Source organism: Petromyzon marinus, chromosome 41, assembly GCF_048934315.1.
Source record: "Petromyzon marinus isolate PM22_M1 ecotype Great Lakes invasive population chromosome 41, UKy_Petmar_22M1.pri1.0, whole genome shotgun sequence".
NCBI classification, from domain to species: domain Eukaryota; kingdom Metazoa; phylum Chordata; class Hyperoartia; order Petromyzontiformes; family Petromyzontidae; genus Petromyzon; species Petromyzon marinus.
In genome coordinates, this window is record NC_133707.1 from 8,340,134 (window position 1) to 8,360,519 (window position 20,386).

General features: G+C 45.2%; 2 protein-coding genes across 4 annotated transcripts in view; one reads left to right on the plus strand and one right to left on the minus strand.

Moving 5' to 3' along the window:
* Nucleotides 1-20,361, minus strand: LOC116950921 (uncharacterized). Of its 2 annotated transcripts, none has more exons than XM_032969094.2 (9): nucleotides 20,220-20,361; nucleotides 13,591-13,612; nucleotides 12,579-12,675; nucleotides 10,721-10,806; nucleotides 10,426-10,525; nucleotides 6,175-6,284; nucleotides 5,051-5,106; nucleotides 3,501-3,663; nucleotides 1-3,046 (listed from the first exon to the last, which is right to left on the minus strand). In XM_032969094.2, exons 1-9 carry the CDS (start codon nucleotides 20,222-20,224, stop codon nucleotides 2,825-2,827), a joined length of 861 nt encoding a protein of 286 aa, XP_032824985.2. In that variant the 5' UTR covers nucleotides 20,225-20,361; the 3' UTR covers nucleotides 1-2,824. The 2 variants fall into 2 exon arrangements, with proteins under 2 accessions (XP_032824985.2, XP_032824987.2); XM_032969096.2 differs by having other exon boundaries at nucleotides 13,591-13,609; nucleotides 20,220-20,333.
* The window catches only part of LOC116950918 (uncharacterized), a 44,622-nt gene continuing 30,446 nt past the window's right edge, over nucleotides 6,211-20,386 (plus strand). The window contains exon 1 of one of the 2 annotated variants that reach the window (XM_076073352.1): nucleotides 6,211-6,270. The gene's annotated coding sequence lies outside the window, so the exon portion shown is untranslated. Of the gene's footprint in view, nucleotides 6,271-18,860; nucleotides 19,058-20,386 lie in introns of those variants that run through there. The other variant, XM_076073350.1, reaches the window with a different exon arrangement.

Here is a 20,386-nt window from a genome sequence, read left to right on the forward strand (position 1 = left end):
TTTCATAGCACATTACATTTATTGTATGTTTAAGTTGACAGCTGTATATACAATGGAAACACATTCCAAAATGTTAAATATTTCCTTCCTGTGAGTATATTATACCTTAAAGTTATTGACATCATCAAGGCTAAGGTACAAAAAATAAGATTACAACAATAATAAATAATATATACTGCATCTACATATAAAAATCAGCTGAAATCTCCAGTAAACCACACAACCTGTGTGTGGTCTCACCCACTCTGAATCCCGGCCCCTCTCCTGCCCCTTGTGAAAACAGACCGCTCGCTGCTCCATGCAGCTCACCTGCGCAAGCTAACCATCTAACAAAGACGGTCACTGCATCGCGCGCTTTCAGATGCGCTTCTGCGGCCGTCTGGAATGCTCTTCCTTCCGATATTAGGAAGCCACTGGAGCTATGCACTTTAAATCTAGATTGAAAACTCATTTCTTTAGAACTGCTTTTTGTGTCTAATTTGTTGTTGTTCCCCCGCACCTTTGATGAGCACGGTTGGCCACGTACGGTGCAAAAAAGTTCAACATACATCCAGGGAGTTGATAGAGAGCCCCTGTACATGACTTCTGTGTGGCCACCCCCACTATAAATCCCTCCCCTTTCCCCACCCGCTGCAAAAAGAGACACTGCTCCTCTGCGCAATTAAGTTCTGCTCGCTCGTTCTCTGCCCTCCCCTCTCATGAACCTCTCATCCCCGTCATCTGGTCCAGGTTATTCCTTCTCCCTCACCCGGCGCCGCTCCTTTCTCCCTTGCTGCTCACCTTGGGACTGACTGTCAGCCCCGCACCTTTTTCTGGTGATCTTGCCCTGTCTGTCCTTTTTGTGCAACTGACTCTACTCAGCTCCTTGTGGTGTGCCACAGGTAAAGCGTATAATTTTCCAGGACCGTATTAAAGGGCCTATGAAAAAAATATTTTGATCATGTTTTTTGTTTGTATGGTTCAAAATTTAACCAGGATATCTTCTTGAATAAATATATATCGCAAGGATAGGCACTGTTTCAAATTAAAACTGTTATCTGTGGCACACAACGCGCATGCTCCCATAGAATTAGGGCATAGACTAAATAATGAACGTACCAGTACCGACATCTGTTCAGCGGCTGGACAAAGTACGCGTGAAACAAGCAGAGTGAGAGCATTGGTTGTAGTAATATGGGCAGTCCCAAATGTAGAGAGTTATCACTAAAGACCTACGAAACACAAGTGCCTGTGGCCTACAAGAACCTCAGTCCGGCCCTGTCATATGCTCATTGCAGCATTCCTTCATTGATCCTGGAAATGTGTTAACTTTTCAAATGTATAGACTGTAATACAGTACAGAAAAAAAATCACAGCTGCATATAATGTAGGCATATCTACTATAATCACCCAGGAATGTCTGTCCTTAATGCTCGTGACGTCACTCCACATAGACCAGCCCCCCTCATTAATATTCATGAGCAGGTGACGTCCTCTAAATGGGCACCCCCCCACCCCTCCTCATTCATAATCATGAGCGGGTGACATCACTCAATATGGAGTACTCCCCCCCCCCACTAATAATCATGAGCAAGTGACGTCACTCCACATCGAACAGCCCCCCTCATTAATTAACAAGAGCAGATGACGTCCTCCAAATGCCCCCCCCCCTCCATTAATAATAATTAGCAGGTGACATCACTCCACATGGAGGCGCCTCCTCCCCCTTCCCCGGCGTCAACTTACAACCCTCACTATAAAGGCAGAACCCTCACGTCACGTGATCTCCGTAACGATGTTGTTGAGACATCAAAGTAAAAAGGACGTCATGATGAACAATGGATTATGACCTTAAAATGAAATAGGTCTGTGTCACCGCGGCCTTAAAAATTGCACACGCAATAATGCAATGACTATCACATCGCGGTCTGTTTTTCGCTTGCAAGTTTCAGATTTACTGCAATACGCCCATCCTTGGACGGGCAAAAGGCAAGTTGTAACATAAATAGCTCAGCATATTGAGTACATATTTCGGTTTAATTACATTAAATTTGCAAGCAATGTAAACCAGCCCATTTCGTGGGTCTCATAAATACAGCAGGCTTTCATGCACCATCCACGTTTGGTACAAGGAGAGTGTGCGATGTGATGCCATGCGTGTTATCCAGTACGATGCAAATATAAGGTAACCGAACATTCCGGTTTGAGAAAGGTCTTTTGTTTAAAATCTATATGTTATTCCCATTCAAAATGCTCTGGCCTCATGCTTGACTCAATGCAGAGGCAAAAGGATGGGGCTAACCTAAGTAGTGACCAGGACTGGCAGAGGATTAGGTGGGGCCGATGATAAGTTGGCCAGGCTACCACTCAATGTGTGGGGTGTGGCCAGATTCTGATTGAGTGGGTGGAGCTACGTAATAGTGGGCGGGGCTATTCAAATGTGGGCGTGGCTGATGATGGCAGGTGCTGCCAGCTCCCCAAATGTTCTGTTTGAGCCTCCCATGGAATGCAGTAGCCTTATAAAAAGGCACCTCACTTGCAATCATTCTACTGCTCATCCCCTTTACGCAGGGCCGTTGACATTCGGTCAATCGCGTGGGCATGGCTATGTAAAAATGGGTCGGACTGACCGAAGCACGGAAGGGCTGCCTGCTCACCACGTCCCAGTTGAGCCTCGCACAAATCCGCCTTCCTTACGCAAACGCATTCTGCCACGTATGTAGTCACTCTACGACTCATCCCGTTTTACGCGGGGCAATCTATATTTTGGCCGATAGCATGCGCCACCATGGCCACAGCAAAAAAGAATATCAGGTTTCAGACGGGAGTCCGCGCTGAACCGTGTCTATGTCTCGTTGCCCACTGGCATGTTGAAGATGTAGGCAAGCGGCAGACAAGGGCAGGGCAAGATGCAGCGCTCCACATGGTCCGAGTGGAATGGGTGCTTTTTCAACCGCGTGGCCACCAGCGTGGGGAGGTCCGGGTAGCGGCAGTTATCGTCATCCCCGCCGTAGCGCAGGGCCAGGTTCAACATCGGGTTCCCGAGGCTCGCGGTGCGTGGATCGCCCTGCCGAGTGAAATGACCACACGTGGACAGGTGCTCTCGGTAATCGCTCGCAAATCGTGCGTTATGTTTGTGTGCAGTTACAATGTGGGAGGAGGCTTCGTCCAGTAGTAGATTTGAAAGAGAGCTGAAAGTTAAGCTTAGCAGAGCTTACTTAGATGGTGTGCTGTAGCCAACAACGTCTGTTAACTCAGCAGCATTTGTTTACCAAGCCTGACTCTGGTGATGTGAACCAGACGGTCAAATTTGATCCAGAATTTTATTAAACAAATGCTGCTGGATTGTATTGGTCTGGGTAGCCAATAGGAAAATGTAGAGGCACAACATGGATTTCTATGAAGTTTATATGCTTTTAAATAAAGTTCATGGGCATCTGATCCAGTAAATGGGTACAAATAAATGACTCACTGAGTTAATGACCGAGGGGCGACATCTGGGGCCTGCTACTGTGACTCACAAGTATGCTGACGTTCTCCGGTTCCCCATTGTCAGTGGCGATGGAGAGTGCGAAGCTCCCATTCTCGGCCTGCGACTCGGAGAATCGGATGAGGAAAGTCCCGGGAACAGCTCCTTTGAGCAGCGTCCATGCCTCTGTTTGCGTCATGTGCCCTGCAAACCAGCTGTGAAAGAGAAGAGAGGGTCCAACTGACGTTATTACGTAGCTCTTGTGCCGAGCTCTGCATCGTTTTTCAAGTTTATTTTGTTCAATCAGGCGAGAACGCAAGGGACCTGGGGCATTAGTCTGCCACTAGGGGGCGATAATTGTCATGTATAATCCCAAATGAGTATATTTGTGGGAAATTTTCAAATGTGGAAAAATTTGGACCCTATTGCCAACACACAGGGGATCCGGATGACATCAGCTGATCTTTAAAAGTCCACGGTGAAGCATGCGGCGCGTAGCATTGTTACTCTGGTTATAACGCCCACAGTAATAATCAGGGCGGCCGCGGGATTTTCAAACCGTGAACCTCTGTGACGAGGGGTGAATGCTCTGCCGCGAGGCTACGTCACCACCCAGAAAAAGGGTCATCGTCAAAAACATCAACAATTGATATTCGGTATTCTCCAGGTTATAAAATGCTCTGGAAAGTAAGACATATCCCTAGGTGTCAATAAAGTTCTGAACATCTGGTGTCATGTACAACATACAGCTCACCGAATTATGAGGCGCACCGCCAAATTCGGTTTGAGGGGAAAATAGTGCGTCTTATAATACTGTGAATAGGGTGCATGATATCTTCTATTTTTTACGGTGGTAGTAATCACATACAGTAAAACCTTGGATTGCGAGTAACTTGGTCTGCGAGTGTTTTGCAAGACGAGCAAACTTTTAAATAAATATTTGATAAACGAGCGAGGTCTTGCAATACGAGTAGTACGTATACGCTTTGTACTGCCGAGCGTCACGTGATCACAACTGATATACGAGTGCTTTGATATACGAGTGCTTTGGAGTACAAACACGTTTCCGGAACGAATTATGCTCCTCGCAATCCAAGGTTTTACTGTAAATGGTTTTGAGTTTAGTTTATTGCCCTTCCCCCCCCACCTCCGATTACCGCAGTTGGCTACGTACGGTGCGAAAGAAGTTCAACATACATACAATGGTGAGAGGTCTATGGTTGCACATGTCCCGGTACAGCCCTTCTTCTTTCAAGCTACTGTTGTTGGATGAGGGCCTCTGCAAGCTGTGCTGATTGTGCAGCTTATTTGACCAAATCTCACTGCACTGGCCAGTGCCGGTGGAAGATGGCATCGAGAAAAATACGTGGAAGCATAGTACGGTACATCAATCACTTTTGCTACTCTGCTGCCCTCAACATGGCTCTGCCACAGCCTATAACGCCTCTTCTTTTACATGGTGGCCACCTATCCAAGCACTATCCAGGCTGACTATACAGGCACAGTCACAACGTTTTTACCCTGGACAGTTCTCCACCATGGTTGGCGCACGTACGGGATCCTGTTACAGAGACGTGGCGAGTGCTGGGCATGTGGGCTCACCTCTCTGGCACTCCCAGACGGCTGGGCAGCATCGACTTCTCAAACAGTGCCTCCAGCTGCGGCAGAGAGAGAGAGACACACACACGGAGCACATTGACACATTCTTCAAGGGTCCTGAGGAGCAAGCAGAAAGACAACTTATCGTAGCCGATTGTGGTTGCGATAAAGGTCTGAAACTCTGGAGATCACACGTAGATAGTAACTTCAGTGTGTGTGGGTTATTTACGGTACTTACAGGGGCAATGTGATGGTGTCTGTAAGAGGTAATATAGCAAGCAGGTTTATAGGCTATTTGTGTGCACTTTGACCGTTTTATTTTTCGGAGTTTTTCCGGACTTTATTGTTTTTACTTTAAAAAACACGCAAATAATTCATTGGCAAGAACCCTCCTGAAATGTATTCTCGAGATTCAGTGTGACTTCCTGGGTAAGCAAGTCATATTACTGTTGCATCATTCGTGTGTACGTTTCTCAATCCGCTTGTCCTGCATCATAATAACATTTTCTGTGGTGTGTCTGTGGTTGGATGATAATTTTACATATTAAAAAAGGGACTATAATTACCTTTTTGTTTGTTCATCGTTGGTTCACAAGTCAGTTGTAAGACACATTGCAAGATGTTTCTAAACTAAAACTAAAATATGTTTTATTCACCAGGTAATCCCTACTGAGCTATAAAGCTCTTTTTTCAGAAGCGACTTGGCCACAAATAATAGCCCAGTGAAGTGGCTTATCACGTGGATATTTATTGCAGACAAATTCTCTAAACGCACGTTGGTTCTAAATGCGGAGGGAAAAACCGGAGGACCCGGAGAAAAATCCACACGACCACAGGGGGTAACATGCAAACTCCAAGTATACGGGCGTCAGGGTTGCAATCGAACCCATACAAATCCTGTATACCAGGCAATGAATTTAACTTCTCGCTACCCTGGCGACCCTGAGATAAGCGTCAATGGAATAGAGGTCACGTTACACGATTACATCATGAAACCGCGCTTCATTTAAGTATGACATCACTTGGAACGGTTCTGACTCACAGCTTCACTCCCGCAATTAGGGCTCATCGAAGAATTATAATGTTGGGGGGTGGGGTGAGGGTCAATGACTAAAAACTGCTCTCACGTTCTTCAGGAGAATGCAGGTCTGCCTTCCGTTAATCGAACACCGGTTCAAAGGACCGAACCACCCGACGAGCCTGCAGAAGCTGGAGAGCGAGAGGTAACCGTCCTCTTCTGAAACAAACAAAGCAAAACACAATCTCGATTGTAGTCCGAAGTTATTTTACTCCGATCGACACAACTGAGCCCACACGGAATTCGCCCGATCTCATGAGATGTCAGAAAACCGAGCAGGATTGGGCCCAGAGAGTGCTTGGACGAGTGACCACGCCGTGTAAGCGAGGAGGTGTGTTGCAGGCTGCCAGCAGGGAGACAAAGTGCTTCAAAATGCAATTTGTCGTGCCCTGCTTCTGTGCTCCCGCGTCTTTGCTCTTCTCATTCACCCACCGGCACTGACCAGTGCGGTGAAATGTGGTAAAAACAGGTCCCTGCAGGGTGGGCTGGTAGGAACATTGGAATTTTGCGCAATTTTATAAGACATATCAAGTCTATGCGCTGTCTATTGCTGATTTTACACCCAAAAGCACGAGATTTCACTTCGTTAAAGTATTGAAAGGGGACGGACGGACGGACACATTAATCTATTGCAGGCTGGTACACTCAGTTTACAACTTCGTTCCTACCAGTATAACCCCTCATGACCAGGGGAGGTCCTCATCCAGCAGTGGGTTGAGGAAAAGCGCTGTGCATGTACAGTGCACTGCGGGCCTAAATAATGTACGGCTAGTTGCCAAAAATCATTAAAGCTAGCGAAGTTCTTGTGCGTGACACATGCCACATTTGCATCTACAATGTAATGGAAATTAGACTTTGGTATTCAGTGATGTGTCTCATGAGGTATGACGTGTCTGTATGCTCTGACTCATGCTCTGCACACACTATAAATGACAGGCAGATTTTAAAAAAACCCATTAAAGTCCCATGATATCACTCTCAAAGTGGGAAAGTCGACTCGTGTCCAAGCCGAAGTTTCCAATTTGAAAAGTACCGAGAATTATTATATTCTAACATCCCCCCTTCACCCCCTCATAATTGCCGATGAGACACTACAAAGTCATAAACTACATCTCATTTCCCCAATGTTTCCTTGTAGCTAAACTATCCCAAGGCAATAGTCGACATAAGTAAAGTACAATAATTCAATATCCTGTACTGTCAAAAGGTAAAAGTGCAGCTCTGCAATTACTCGCTCATGCAATTTCTGGCAGAATGGCCTCCACTATAGGTACAGTGAGTGAAAAAATATTTTATCCCCTGCTGATTTTGTACGTTTGCCCACTGACAAAGAAATGATCAGTCTATAATTTTAATGGTAGGTTTATTTGAACAGTGAGAGACAGAATAACAACAAAAAAATTCAGAAAAACGCATGGCAAAAATGTTATAAAATGATTTGCATTTTAATGAGGGAAATAAGTATTTGACCCCCTCTCAATCGGAAAGATTTCTGGCTCCCAGGTGTCTTTTATACAGGTAACGAGCTGAGATTAGGAGCACACTCTTAAAGGGAGTGCTCCTAATCTCAGCTTGTTGCCTGTATAAAAGGCACCTGTCCACAGAAGCAATCAATCAATTAGATTCCAAACTCTCCACCATGGCCAAGACCAAAGAGCTCTCCAAGGATGTCAGGGACAAGATTGTAGATATACACAAGGCTAGAATGGGCGACAAGACCATTGCTAAGCAGCTTGGTGAGAAGGTGACAACAGTTGGTGCGATTATTCGCAAATGGAAGAAACACAAAGAACTGTCAATCTCCCTCGGCCTGGGGCTCCATGCAATATCTCACCTCGTGGAGTTGTAATGATCATGAGAACGGTGAGGAATCAGCTCAGATCTACACGGGAGGATCTTGTCAGTGATCTCAAGGCAGCTGGGACCATAGTCACCAAGAAAACAATTGGTAACACTACGCCGTGAAGGACTGAAATCGTGCAGCGCCCGCAAGGTCCCCCTGCTTAAAAAAGCACATACATGCCCGTCTGAAGTTTGCCAATGAACATCTGAATGATTCAGAGGACAACTGGGTGAAAGTGTTGTGGTCAGATGAGACCAAAATGGAGCTCTTTGGCATCAACTCAACTCGCCGTGTTTGGAGGAGGAGGAATACTGCCTATGACCCCAAGAACACCATCCCCACCGTCAAACATGGAGGTGGAAACATTATGCTTTGGGGGTGTTTTCTGCTAAGGGGACAGAACAACTTCACCGCATCAAAGGGACGATGGACGGAGCCATGTACCGTCAAATCTTGGGTGAGAACCTCCTTCCCTCAGCCAGGGCATTGAAAATGGGTCGTGGATGGGTATTCCAGCATGACAATGACCCAAAACACACGGCCAAGGCAACAAAGGAGTGGCTCAAGAAGAAGCACATTAAGGTTCTGGAGTGGCCTAGCCAGTCTCCAGACCTTAATCCCATAGAAAATATGTGGAGGGAGCTGAAGGTTCGAGTTGCCAAACGTCAGCCTCGAAACCTTAATGACTTGGAGAAGATCTGCAAAGAGGAGTGGGACAAAATCCCTCCTGAGATGTGTGCAAACCTGGTGGCCAACTACAAGAAACGTCTGACCTCTGTGAATGCCAACAAGGGTTTTGCCACCAAGTACTAAGTCATGTTTTGCAGATGGGTTAAATACTTATTTCCCTCATTAAAATGCAAATAAATGTATAACATTTTTGACATGCGTTTTTCCGGATTTTTGTTGTTGTTATTCTGTCTCTCACTGTTCAAATAAACCTACCATTACAATTATAGACTGATCATTTATTTGTCAGTGGGCAAACGTACAAAATCAGCAGGGGATCAAATACTTTTTCCCTCACTGTAGCTCTTGAAAGACCCTTTCGAGGCTATTTTGGCCTACTCCTGGCCACTGCTCACACTTAACCCCACTACTTGCAACATGCCCATCAACTAACCGTGGTGTACCCGATTTTACACGGCTGCGTGGACGGAGGTGGAAAGGGGGTTTAAGAAACCTGCTCCATTGTTTAAAAATGGCACGCCGGGCGCGATTGCACTGGTGACCTCTGGATTGAAAGTGCAGTGTGCTAACCATTACTCCACGGCGGTATCCAACAAATGGTACTCTATTTCTCTTTAACATTTTCACTTCTCCTTTAGGTTAACTTTTTATTTATTTTGCAAACCTACTGTACCGTCGCCTTCCCAACACACTCAATGTCACGCCAACAAAAAACTGCGTTTTCGCAACACTTTCACAAACAAGAAGTGCTGCAAATTTCCCAAATTGGGTGTGGCCTAGTGAATTGTGAAGCAACGTAGGAAATGTTGACTCCATTTGGTCACAATTCAGAAATGACAAAAGCCCAGGAGCGGGGAAACATTTTCATGAACAACGGCCAAACTGGACTTTAAATATCTCTGGCGGGGCAAGACAAATATTCCGCGTGTAGCCTTAACAGACTGTTGCGGCAAGTGCTGTTAGCGTGCAACTATGAAGGCCAATAGAGCACACGAGGGGGTACGGTGACCAATACCACGCCCACCCGCCTTTGTCTCCCCAGTGACGATGTCCACACAATGCACCAGATACTCATATTTCAGCTGAGTCCACCTAGGGGAGGCACAGGACTGGTTTAGATAATCGTCACTGGTGTTGGCCGTGAGTGGGAATCTAGCTCAGGTCGCCGGGTTCACAGTGTTATTGATCTACGTGTTCCATGTTTCCATATATATTGTTTATACGTATATGTAACTTACAATCAAACATAACTTGGATTTATGTATCATCTAAATGCAACAAAATCTCAATATGCTGTACTGAAACATTAGGCATATTAGTCATTTAATCGAGAGGAGTCAGTCATAGGCAGAGGAATAAAGGCGAGTCTTGAGCCTGGACAGAATGGAGCAGGAGGTCGATAGCGCGGATGTCTGGGGGAAGAGAGTTGTAGACTAAGGGGGTAGCAGGAGAGAAAGACAAAACTTCCCTCTGAGTGATCGTTGCAGAAGCGCATCTGAAAGCGCGCAATGCCGTAGCCGTCTTTGTTCGATGGTCAGCCAAAAGCCGCTTGCAAGGATGACCGGCGTTCACGTGATGGTCTATGCTCCTTAACGAGATCAGCGAGGTATTGTGATTCATTTGTGACAAGCACTTTGTGTGTAACGAATGCGACATTATTATGTACTTATTTGGCAACTGGAAGCCAATGCAGCTTGGCGAGACCGTAGAGGAGACAGTTGCAATAGTCGTGGGTGGTAACTCCAGAGAATACAGGTGGTATCTCACCATATGTGCGTAGCAGCGCAGCCATAAGCTTGACGAGCCGGCAGGTGAACTTGACGTCGGGAAAGCTTTTGCGGAGGCCTGCCACCAGGTCCGGAAATTTCTGTGCCGCAGCAAAAAGAAAAACACAAAGTCGACACACACGCCACAATTATTATTATTTAAGAGCCGATGTGCGGTAAACATGGTTCATTATAAACACCGCATAAATTATTTATATTACAGCTTAACAGGACAAGGGAGGAGTGGAGTTGTATTATAGGGTGGCGGCGGTTGTGTAAATAAACAATCGTATTACCTTATTTTCAGCGTTCCCATTAAGATTCAGCCAAAAGCGAACATTTTCTTTGCTGTGCAAATCATACTCAGTGTTTCTTCGGAAAACTGCAAAAAGAACAAAAGAAAACCCCACCAGCGAAATCTCGTTTAAATTCTCAATTTTAAACAAAAACATTCGCGATGCTGCGCCTGGCAGCAGTGTACATGCACAAATAACGGAGATGCGACACTGTTCACCAACGACACTGCCCCTCAAAAAGCGTAGAATGTGGTAATAATTGGCGACGTTTTGGTAAATGACCCATCCTTTAGAACAGCGTTCACTCTGCAGTTGAGCATTTGATACAGCACCCCCCCCCCCCACCCCCCGTCGTGTTAAGGCATGGAGAGACGCCCGAAAATATTTCGACAAAAAATCGTGGTATTTATTTTCATTCTGCATTTGCCCCCATTCAACGAGGTGGCATACATAAGTGCCGATTGCGCTGACCACACAGCCTTTAAATACACAGCGGGGCACGGGAAGTAGGCTCCAGACTGAGCCGGTAGCCAGTAGTCACGTCAATTTGGGATAATTATAGTACAGCAGTACGCCTCTTATCCGCAAACTATTCACTAGCAGGAAACACGCAGCTTCCCAGGTGTGACTTGAGCCCCTGTCCTCACCTATATGAAACACAACTGTACGTACATTTAATTAAATTTGGTTATGCATGTTGCAACACAGCTGTAGAAGTGCAACATCATCGCAGTAAAATCTGTTGCCATTTCCGTGAGTTTGACATTCATTACATTACGCACGCTCCCACCAGCTGGGGGAAAATAACACCTGTATCAATTGGGTATAAAAACTCCATTACGTAACAGTATTGCGCAATTTTTTACATTTAAACAAACAAAAAATCAGCATGCATTGCAAAGCGGAATGGTGAATCACACGCTGTACAACTTAGCACACGTACAGCCCCTTTTGTCGATACCCTACAGGGCGAGGTGATGGCAGTTACCGTATTTCACCACGCTGGTCAGTGCGGGTTGGTGAAGGAATTACAGCACGACAATTGATCTTTCTGCACTATCCTCTGCTGCTCAGAATGCCCGTAACACCTCTTGTGTGTGGGTGGAGGGTGGGTTCCCATCTAAGCACTATCTAGCTAATGTTTTTTTTTGTTTCGGCTTACTTATCAATATGAGAATGTGTTTGTTGGGGAAAAAAAACATTATGAACGTTTTACCTTGCGGTAACAGCTACATTCACAGCAGTGCCTATAGCTCAACGCAGCTTATTATCCTGCCATCAGCAACCCAAACACGCCTTTCAGATCGACTCCAATAATGACGTTTTCCTGGCAGGCAGAGACAAAAATACCCTTGCAGTATGGGTGGGGAAATTTTCCTTACCGAGAGCCCAACAACAGAACTTTCAAATACCTTTTGCCTGTCACACATCAACACACACACTCAGTCATTTCTGATACCTCAGGAGGGCCTTGACGTAAGTGACTGCACATGCTAGAATTAGATTTTAAAAAAATATTCCCTTCTCGTACCAAATAAGTGTGGCCAAGACGCCCACAACGATGGATGAATATCGTTTGCGGGCTGTTTTTTAAGTAGTAGGTCTCATGTGGTCGTTACCCGCACAAAGTCAAGTCGAGGGCTTGGTTGTAGGTTCCCCGTCCCCTACAGGCCTACAGGCTAACAGCTGATGAACGTGTTGTTAGCAATGCAGAGGGAACACAAAGATGATGGTGTGGTTGCAAAATACGGTGAGCGATACGCCTGGCGCCACGCAGACAGGGTTTGGCCTGGGCCAGGAATTGAACCCAGGGCACCGAGATTGTGGAGCAATAGACCACAAAACGACGCAAACTTACGCAGACATGATCCGTTCTGTACAGGGTCTTGACTTGGATTATAAATGATGTACTGCTTTCCATAGTATAAGTTGTTTGGGTCAGATTCTGGGTTCACCTGGAAGTAAAAACACAAACAGAAGCATATATACAGTCAAATACATATCCACAAACTTCAGTTGATAAGTGATTGGATTTTTTTCTTCTTAATGATTACTGTAAGTAAAAAAATGTTTGTTTGCAGCCCTTATTTCAATCCACTGCTGGATGAAGCCCTACCCCATGGCAATTTGTGAACAGAACGTATTTCAGAATCAGAACACTTTAATATTGGAGGAATCCGATGAGCTATAAAGTTATTTTTCACAGATTTCCAGGAGACAGATGTCCAGTAGACTTCACCACGCTGGTCCATGCAGGTTGGGAAAGTGGTATTGAACTCAGTTTCAGAGTGTAGTGAACTACCACATACCTCTGGCTCGTATCATGTCTTTTATTTAAATTGCAAGAAATACGAATGTGATTTTAATTTCCTTCAACAATGCAGATCTAAAAGTGGTGATCAAATGAAAGCAAAAATACATATAGCGCTACAATTTGTGATCAGTAGGGAAGTGAGCTCGAGAAGGGTACATTTTCAGAGTTGAGAGTTACTGGGTATGAAGGACGTGGTCGAATTAACAAGGAAATGATGGAATTGGCAGCAATGTGAGTGGTCCAACAGACACAAGGGACAGTGAATATATTCAATTCAGATTAATTGTAATGTTTTCGGGCGACACATGCCCTCCGTCAGTACCTACGGACTGTGACAAAAGCTGGGTACTAAACAGCAGCGATCGGAGTCTATTAATGCCGGGACAGCACACCAGGTGGGTGGTGTGACCAGCATCACGCCTGGCCACCTTTGCCTCTGCGATGCAGTTGTTTACAGAATGCACCATGTACTCGTTTAAGGCTGAATTGACCTAGGGGAGGCCCAACACAGGGCCAGATATGACTGACGTATGGTGGATGATATTGCTTCACTCACCGGACAAACTTCCTTCGTGCTACTGGGGAGGGGGAGGGGAGGAACGGGAAATGGAGAGACGAGAATCAACGATCAGACAAAAACTCACGATGAACTTTGCCAACAGTAGACCGCCCACGACATTGGAAAGTGGCCCAGTGATTGACCGAAATGAATGATTGCATGATATTCTGCTCCGTTTCGACAGCGGTACCAGTTACATTTTTTTTAGACAATCAATTTCGGATAAGTGATCCATGAAATGTACTTTTATTTCAGCTGGTTTATCCGATTTTAGAAGTACCGTAATCGATTTGCTCTACCGATTCTCGGTTCGATTACTCGACCAATCGAATAACTCATAAGTGCTACAATAACAATTATCCTTTATCACGACTCTATATACCGTGCAGTAAGTCAAAGTTTCTGTCGTATTTTAAACAATGGGTGGTGCGTGCATCCACTGGAGACCCTGTTACTTGAGACGCAATTCCATATTCCTGTGGCAATCCGAAAGCCAACCACGAATGTATTCCCATCAAGCAATGCAGCGTCAACACGTGATAATTATAGTGCCATCAGAGGGATTCATAATGATGATGATTTTAATTAAGATAGTGCACAGATTAACATCAGATGTAGATTGAAATCATAATCATAACAATGATCATAATAACAACCCCAGTGTTCTACTGAATGAGATATCCTGGCTATCTGACAAAGGCTATATCTCTTATTGTATATGTTTTATTTTTCTAGATGTACTCTATTAACATTTAATTTATGGTATTACACAATGCACAATTCACTACGGAATGTGGAACATTTTCACCATAAACCCTGTAACTTGAGCTGTAAACTTGTCAAACGGTAGGAACTAGGGCTGAACGATTTGGGGAAAATATCTGATTGCGATTTTTCTGACAGATATTGTGATTGCGATTTGATTTGCGATTAGATTTTTTAAAGTCAAGCTTCAGTTCAATATTCACTGTGTAATAGATTTAAAACATGATACCATCAAAATATTAACTGCTGTATCTCTATATATATAAAAGGCAAAGTTGTGAATATGTGTGTCTGTTCAAAATGTTTAGCGTACTTCCCGACATGCAACACACTGGAAATTTGCCATGTGGGTACTTTCCAGACTGTACACCATGCAAAAATTATAAAAATACACTTTTTTTTGGGGGGGGGGGGAGCTCAATAAAATCTGTCACGTGACCCGCGCGTGTGGAAGCGTAACGCATTGCAGTGTAGTGGTTAGCGCTACGCTGCGCTACGAACCCGGTAATCAGAGTTCGATTCCCGCTCACGGCCACCACCGGTGACGATTATTTTAACCGGTCCTGGCCTCCCCTAGGTCGACTCAGCATCAAACGAGTAACTGGTGTGTTGTGTGTGAATATCACCACTGGGGAGACAAAGGCGGCCGGGCGTGGTGAATCCAAGTCCCGGGCAAAGCCGGGTAGTACAGCTAGTCTATTATAATGCAAGGATGAGAACTCAAAAGATATGAATTGCTTACAACATGTATTTATTAAAATGGTTTAATTTAAACAGAACAATGAAACATATAACAATTGTTAAGTTAAATAAATAAAGTCATAGTAATAAAAATAATCCACAATTCCAATAAGTAATAGAACTTTTCAAATCGCAGCCTTTGCGATTTACTAATCGCATTGTTTCAAATTGCGATTTCGATTTAAAATCGATTAATCGTTCAGCCCTATTAAAGCATAGACAGCACACGAGAGGGGGGGGGGGGTGGTCATCACCACGCTTGACCGCCTTTGTCTCTCTCTATTGCTAAGGTTTACACACAGCACCAGGTACTGAGGTTTACATACAGCACCAGGCACTGAGGTTTACACACAGCACCAGGCACTGAGGTTTACACACAGCACCAGGCACTGAGGTTTACATACAGCACTAGGCACTGAGGTTTACACACAGCACCAGGCACTGAGGTTTACACACAGCACTAGGCACTGAGGTTTACACACAGCACCAGGCACTGAGGTTTACACACAGCACCAGGCACTGAGGTTTACACACAGCACCAGGCACTGAGGTTTACACACAGCACCAGGCACTGAGGTTCACACACAGCACCAGGCAGTGAGGTTTACACACAGCACCAGGCACTGAGGTTTACACACAGCACCAGGCAGTGAGGTTTACACACAGCACCAGGCAGTGAGGTTTACACACGGCACCAGGCACTGAGGTTTACACACAGCACCAGGCACTGAGGTTTACACACAGCACCAGGCACTGAGGTTTACATACAGCACCAGGCACTGAGGTTTACACACAGCACCAGGCACTGAGGTTTACACACAGCACCAGGCACTGAGGTTTACACACAGCACCAGGCACTGAGGTTTACACACAGCACCAGGCACTGAGGTTTACACACAGCACCAGGCAGTGAGGTTTACATACAGCACCAGGCAGTGAGGTTTACACACAGCACCAGGTACTGAGGTTTACACACAGCACCAGGCACTGAGGTTTACACACAGCACCAGGCAGTGAGGTTTACACACAGCACCAGGCACTGAGGCTTACACACGGCACCAGGCACTGAGGTTTACACACAGCACCAGGTACTCGCTTAAGGTGGGATCGAACTAGGGGAGGCCCATAAGGGATTCAGGTGTACGGCCCTCTCATCTGAAACTAATGAGCTCGGCTGGGAATCGAACCTAGGTTTTCTGTAAAACTCAGCACATATTGATCATAGTGCATCAGCGATGCATCAAATGCACATGTTCACGATTTGATGCAGTCGTTCGAGAATGGGCTGAGACAATGCCATATACGATTACAGTTTCGGCAATTGCAACGCCCAGCTGCTTTGTCATTGTATACAGCGTTAAGCGATTAACTAATTTCCGCTTCAGATTATTCAACGGAATAAACACCACAGTGTATGTAGGCACGAATGAATCATACTACACACTGCGATACACTATGTATGTTGAACCTGTTGTGCACCGTACGTAGCTAACCATGCTGATAATAAAAGCGTGGTCTTAAAATATATAGGAAGGGTCATTGCCCGGAACGTCGCCGATATTCTATTTTTTGTACTTTAAGCCCGCTGTGTTTTTTAACGAATGTATTCAGTTTTGTTGTTAATTGTGCTTGTGCACCACTCCCAACTCGGCACAGCGTCACAAAATTAACCAGGTTACTGAGATTGTTAGCATGACACGCCACCCATTACACAACAGATGCACGAGTAGCAGGGCCCATGCAATAATTGGACTTCACATAACCTTAACAAAGCCGTTATCATAGTCACAAATGCAGAGTCAAGTGCCATATTGTTTCATGATCACTGATGAATGATCGACTTGCATCGTCTACCACGCTCGTACTTACTGTATGCCACGTATTTAAGTCTGGCAGTTATGGCCAACATTATATGTATTGTATTTATGTTGAACTTCTTTCGCACCATACACTCACAAGGATCTCGCATTACAGGGCAAGCTCTAGGCATGAGCAAACTATGAACAGCTTCGGGCCACAACAAATGCACATTTTTTTTTATTTTACCAGGTAATGCCCCTATGCGCTATGGAGCTTTTTTTCAGAAGCGGCCTGGTGATCACAAATGAGAGCTCAACGAAGTGACTCATCACGTGGACATTTATAACAGCCAAATACTCAAGTGCCCCAGGTTTATGGCAAAATATTGTTGCATCAAATGTCACCTCAAATGAAAATCGCAATAAACACAACATGCCAATTGAAACTAATTCCGATTAATCTCATCTCTCATCTCAATACATCTCAACTTTTTTCTATAATTTTTTTTTTATCTCACTTCGTTCATATTTCTTGTCTATTGTTATAATCGCTTTTGATCATCTCACTTGGATTTCGTTATTTGAAAGGGGGCCTGGCTAAATATAGTTTATGCTTCAGGCTGGGCTAACGCCATCACTGGATACTGTGAAGGGTAACTAATCAACTGCAGAAGCGGCAAGCAATGGTTTATTTAAGTTCATTTTTGATTTGGAGCTTTCGTGACTGCAGGAATTACTCTTTGGTTCTTTTGGCAAAGTGACGTAGAAAGAGAAAATAATAAATTAAATAATAGCATACGACGTTTCGATTGCAACACAAGCAATCATCATCAGGTACAAATGAGACACACACTGTGTGTCTCTGTTAACTCTCTCTGCTTATGTGTCTGTCTGTGTGTCTCCGTTGTCTGTGTTTTATCTCTCTCTCAAATCTAGCAATCTTTGGAAGAACTTGATCAACCAGGCCGGGTGTTGACTGTTATGTTAGCCGACTCTCTGTGTTGTATTGCATTGTATTTCTAAGTTTACAAGGTTTGCTTTCTCTTTCATTTGTACCTGATGATGATGATGATTGCTTGTGTTGCAATCGAAACGTCGTACGCTATTATTTAAATTATTATCTTCTATTTCTACGTCACTTTACCGAAAGAACCAAATAATTCGTTTTCATTTGTTCTCACAATTGCCGGAATATCTTTGTTTAAATTACCCGCGCTAACCGAAACAAACTGAACGCTCGCATTCAATGTCACCGCAACTTGGTGCGAATGCAGCAGCAGCAGCAGCACTTTTTCATATTTTACTTCATCCGAAGAACAAACTCGTGACAATAATACCGTCTGTACGAGCGCAGCGGGAGCCTCACCACGCCTCGGCTTACATTACCCACCGCAAAGCAATTGTCTCAATGATGTAATTGTCATAGGCGAGGTGCACCGACGGTTCCTCATCACATTGCATCACCCCAATGCTATGCGGCGATTTCACTACCTGTCAGGGAGACACTGCGGGTTGGTGATGGATGAGGAGGAGGTTTACACGCCTTGTGTTGTCACGGCTTCTGCCCGACCCCTTAGTATTTGTTTTAAATTTCATCTTCCGTTGTCGTCTCAACGTGCTGTCCGTGTCGATACGCTTGCTATGTGCAGCATCTTGAGATCCTTTTGGGTATGTATATGTGCGCTTAGAGATTTAATGCATCAATGTTATTGTTGTCGGTTCCATGTTTTCATACAATGTCAGATTTGTACAAAATGTAATGGTCAATGTATATATATTTATCCCCACTCTGTTATGAAAAAAGGGGCAACCCTGCAATCGCATGCTCACGTTACTGCTGGCGGAAGGGCCTTCCACGAGAGGGTAGTTGGCCTACTCGTCCACGTTGGCCAGACGTGTTGTAAGAGGCGGACGTACCCACATTTGACCTCACCAACACGCGAATCTGTGTGCCCGTGGTAGGAGTCAAACTGCTGGGAGGGGGGGGGCCCACATCGTTTCAAGTGCCGCGCCGAGAGATCGATCGAATCCAACCGGGCGATTGCCAAGTTCAGTGCCACGGCAAAGCTTCTGCGGCTACCCGACAACATTTATGGCCACCCCGTGAACGAGGCCGTCCAATGACTGCTACACGGAATCCCTTCGGGCAACAATTGCAGGTGACAGCCCCATTGCAAGGAAGTATCCTCTTGTTTCAACGCGGACAAGAGTGCGTGGACAAACGTGAACTTGCGTTGAATGCGCTTATGTATTAGGCACAGCACGTACATGCACACAGCACGCGCGCGTAGTGCGCACGTCACGACGCAGTAACAACACTGAAGCTCACAAACCAATGTCTATCCACTGCTGGATGAAGGCCTCCCCCAGGGCATGTCAATAGGTCACGGCGATTGTTTGTAACATCCGCAAGAATATGCGTGGCTATTGTACATTCACGCGCACGTATAACACGAATACAAAAGTGGCGTTGGCGAGCACGTGTTCGTCTCACAATTGCGATTGTTTACACACCGCGCCGGTTACTCATTTACCGCTGAGTCGATCTAGGGGAGGCCCAGGACCGATTCGTGCGTTCGCCACTGATGTTGGCCGTGAGCGGGAATCGAGCTCGGGCTCACCACCCGCATTCGTAGCGCGGTGCGCTAACCGCAGCACCACCGCTCCCCAAAGACACAGCTACGCAGGCACGAGGCAACAAACACGGACCATGCGAGGGTCCTCAAGGTTTCATAACTTAGCAACCAAACGACGATTCTCCAACCAAGTGGACAAAAGCCGCCGCCTAAAACAGTTAACATTGAACGCATGGTCAATGATTGTTCAAAATTAAGCAATACGAATAATCAATCATATTGGTTATAGTGCATCAGCGATGGATAAAGTGCACATTTTCACGACCTGATGCACTCATTAGGGAATGGGCTGAGAGACAATGGCTTACATGACAAGAAGCAATTGCAACCCCAGCTGCAGAGCAAGTGAACACAGCATTACCCCATTCGCCTAAGTCCGCTTCAAATCATTCATTCAACATAATAAGCGCCACGGTGTATAAAGGCACTAATGATTCATAATGAATCATAATACACACTGTAATTTACACTGTGTATTGAACTTCTTTCGCACCGTACGTAGCCAACCGTGCCAATCTGAGATTAAATTAACCGTGACACCTACACACCACGCAGTTACTTTGTTGTGAATGCACAAGATGAATAAGACAAAGGCACACCAGACCCTACAGACACACTCGGGGTAAGCAAAACAATCAAGGGTAGCTCGTCGTTTATTAAACTCTTTTTTTATTGCTGTACTTACCCCATGACTTTTGAGTGTGTGTGTGTTCCCAGCTGCTTGGCTGCAATCGTTCCGTGCGATGGTTCTTTCAATCGTCTTTTATAACTTAACAATAACCGCAGGCGTCACAAGCCTCTCTCTCAATTTGCGCTCTCACTTGAAGAGTTACGAAACGGAATGAACAAACG

What these genes read in the sequence shown, in the direction of transcription:
- LOC116950921 (XM_032969094.2), bottom strand. An exon ending in ATGGGAACGCTGAAAATAAG is followed by an intron (nt 10,526 to 10,720) that starts GTAATACGATTG and finishes GCTGCGGCACAG; the next exon opens with AAATTTCCGGACCTGGTGGC. An exon ending in CGTCTGGGAGTGCCAGAGAG is followed by an intron (nt 3,664 to 5,050) that starts GTGAGCCCACAT and finishes TCTCTTTCACAG; the next exon opens with CTGGTTTGCAGGGCACATGA.